General features: G+C 47.8%; 1 protein-coding gene across 1 annotated transcript; it reads right to left on the bottom strand.

Moving 5' to 3' along the window:
* Nucleotides 1–403: 403 nt before the first annotated feature.
* kcnf1b (potassium voltage-gated channel, subfamily F, member 1b) lies at nt 404–2,634 on the bottom strand. Its single transcript, XM_026939382.3, has one exon. It carries the CDS (start codon nt 2,464–2,466, stop codon nt 1,066–1,068), a length of 1,401 nt encoding a protein of 466 aa, XP_026795183.1. The 5' UTR covers nt 2,467–2,634; the 3' UTR covers nt 404–1,065.
* Nucleotides 2,635–3,011: the final 377 nt, after the last annotated feature.

Raw genomic sequence — 3,011 nt, 5'->3', positions numbered from 1 at the left:
TAACAATATCCAACACACAACACCGACAGCTAGCCAGCTAGTTAGCTAAAAATGTAGAAAATCAAAAATTGCCTGTGATTCGTTTGTGTAACTGTGATTAAGCAGATTAGCAGAAAATAATGTTAGTATTAGTATTAGCCTGCTAGCTGTAAACATTTATCCCCTAGTTAGCTAGCTAACTTTGATTTTTTTTTTTTTTTTTATGTGATCCATCTGTACAAATACCATCAATGATTTCCTAATTATTTGGAGAAAATAATAGAGAAATATCTGGTCATGATCACAGACTTCTCAAACAGCATTGGCTAGCCAGCCAGCTAGTTAGCTAGCTAATGACAGAGAAAACTGTTGTTCTTGGCTGCATATATCTTACATTGTTAAGTTATTCACAGATTGTGAGAATGAGATATTGCTAAAATGTTACATGCATATTGTTTTTTTTTCACACTTGTTGCTGCCAAAGCAAATGAAATGTTGATTTTTACGCTACACTGAGTGATGTCTTTTGAAACTGTCGCACATGCAGGTTTCAGCCACCAGGGGGCAGTCAGAGTGACTGAATAAGCAGTTTTTTATGACTTGATCTTTACTGCATACGTCCTGCTAGCATGCTAGTTGTCCTTTAGTCAGTCAGTGAGTGAGTGAGTAAGTGAGCCTAAACATTCGGACTATTTTGGACAGTGTTTTATTTTCGTAAAATATGCAGTGGCTTTTTGTTACAACATGCACGGTATCATTCAGATATTATGTTTTTTTAGTTTTTTTTTTTTTGACGTCATATAAAACTCATGCACATTTCAGACAGGGATGTCAACTTTGCTTGCTATGGTTCTTTTTTCATTAAAATGCATAAGCCACTTTGCTCTTTTTTTCTTACAATATATAGTATCATTTGCAGTTTTACGACACACATCTTGGAGGCAATTGGAGGCAGAAGTCACTTCAGAGACACAGGCTTGTTTTTGTTTCATAAATTGTGTTGAACGGTTTATGAGAGAATTCAGTCACGGAGTCACTTATAGTACTGATTCTTGCTACTGTTGGGTTTTTTCTCCTGCAGTTTTTTTAAGATACACTCCTCTTCTTCACCATCCTGCGCTCGCCCGTTAGCATCGCAATGTGCGAGTCGCTTCTCGAGACCCTGAGCGTCTCGCGTTTGTCCATTCCCTGCCCGAGCGTCCCGTGCAGCTCCATGAGCTCGAGCTCGTGTCTGGCTGCTGTCTCGAGCACCTTCTGCTTGTTGTAGTAGACGACAAAGTTGTTGATGATGGGGTGGACAGGCAGCGCTATGGCTACTACGCCGCACAGGAAGCTGAGTGCTGCGTTGCACCTCCCCAGCGCTGTCTTCGGGTACACGTCGCCATAGCCCACCGTCGTCATGGTGATGATGGCCCACCAGAAGGAGTGTGGGATGCTGCGGAACATCGTCTCCGGGTGGCTGTGCTCCATAGTGTATCCAAGTGCCGAGAAGACAAAAATTCCAACACCCATGTAGGTTAGCAAGAGCCCGAGCTCGGCGAAGCTCCGCCTTAACGCGTATGTCAGAGTCTGAAGTCCAGATGAATGACGGGCTAACTTAAGTATGCGTGCTACGCGCATCACGCGTAAAGCCTGCACGGCCCGTTGGACGTCGGTGAGATCCATCGCAGCGGTGGCACCGAGATGTGTCAGAGCCAGTACGATGTAAAAAGGTGCAATCGCAGCCAAGTCCACCATGTTGAGGAAGGACAGGACGAAACGTGTCTTTTCAGGAGCTGAGGCAAAACGTAGCCCGTATTCCAGCGTGAACCAGCACACGCATGCCGTCTCAATGGCGTCCAGAGTCGGGTGTTCGGCGACGTGGCCATCTGCGTCTTGCACCTGCAGCTCTGGAAGCGTCGCCAGGCACATCACCAGCGAAGACGCGAGCACGAACAGGAACGACGCCACTGCGATGGCGCGCGCCACCCAGGACGACTCCGGTTTCTCCATGAGCCTCCAGAGAAACCTCCGGATGCGTTCGGACCGGGTCGCCAAAGGCCCTCCGTCTATGTCCAGGTCGTCCAGGATGGCCTTGACCTTATCAGCTATTTCAGCCAGCTCTTCCTCCTTCTCGCGCACGTTGCTCTTGCAGCACTCATCCAAGCAGCTCGAGTCGATCCTCCAGAACTCCATTTCCTTCATGAAACACATCGGGCAAATCCCCTTCTTCATGTGCACCTCGCCGAAATAATACACCTCCACGATGCACTTGAACGAGTCCGGGTCCCGGTCGAAGTAAAACTCCCCCTTCGCCGGCTCGTAGTCGTCGCACAGTGAGGAGATGGCGTCGAAACCGCGCGTCGTGCAGCGCGCGAGTTCCGCGAGGCGACTCTCCGGGTAGCGGTCCAGCATGTCGCCGCGCAGCGCGAGCCTCACGCCGCCCACGTTCACGGCGATCTGCTTCTCCGCGCCGTCGCGGTACCCGGGCTTCGGTAACGTCCACATCGTCCGTGTTTTAAAACATGTTAAAGACAAACGCGGATAGTTTTGCGCTCCGGTTCATACAGAAGCGTCGCGTCAGGAGGTGCAGAAGCGCCTTCTCTCTCCGCGCGCAGTTCGGCACTGCGCTCCGTGCGCTCCACTCAAGCGCGCGCCGCCAGGACTCTGGGAAGGCGAGCGTGTGTGTGCGCGTGTGTGTGTGCGCGCGTGTGTGTGTGTGTGTGTGTGTGTGTGTGTATGAGGTCCGCCCCCCCACCTTCTTGAGCTAAAGCGTCTCAGATCTCCTTCTGTCATAATTATGAAGCATTATAAAAAATATTCTTTAACTTTAAATCTATATTTGTAAATTTAGATGACTGCTCACTTAAGCAATGTTTATGTTGAGGCTGCAGATGAGTCATAAAATGCTCGGATAATAATAATAATAATAATAATAATATGAAGTGCATTGCATTTCTTAATAACAATAAGAAGTGATGATTGATAATATTATTGAACTTTAGATTATTTAGGGCGTGCACTTTTACAGCACAGACTTCAAAAATAATAAA

This window comes from Pangasianodon hypophthalmus, chromosome 3, assembly GCF_027358585.1.
Source record: "Pangasianodon hypophthalmus isolate fPanHyp1 chromosome 3, fPanHyp1.pri, whole genome shotgun sequence".
In the NCBI taxonomy this organism is placed as follows: Eukaryota; Metazoa; Chordata; class Actinopteri; order Siluriformes; family Pangasiidae; genus Pangasianodon; species Pangasianodon hypophthalmus.
This window is presented reverse-complemented; position numbering and strand designations above follow the sequence as displayed.

Excerpts from the sequence above, each read along its gene's own strand:
- kcnf1b (XM_026939382.3), bottom strand. The coding sequence starts at position 2,466 with ATGTGGACGTTACCGAAGCCCGGGTACCGCGACGGCGCGGAGAAGCAG.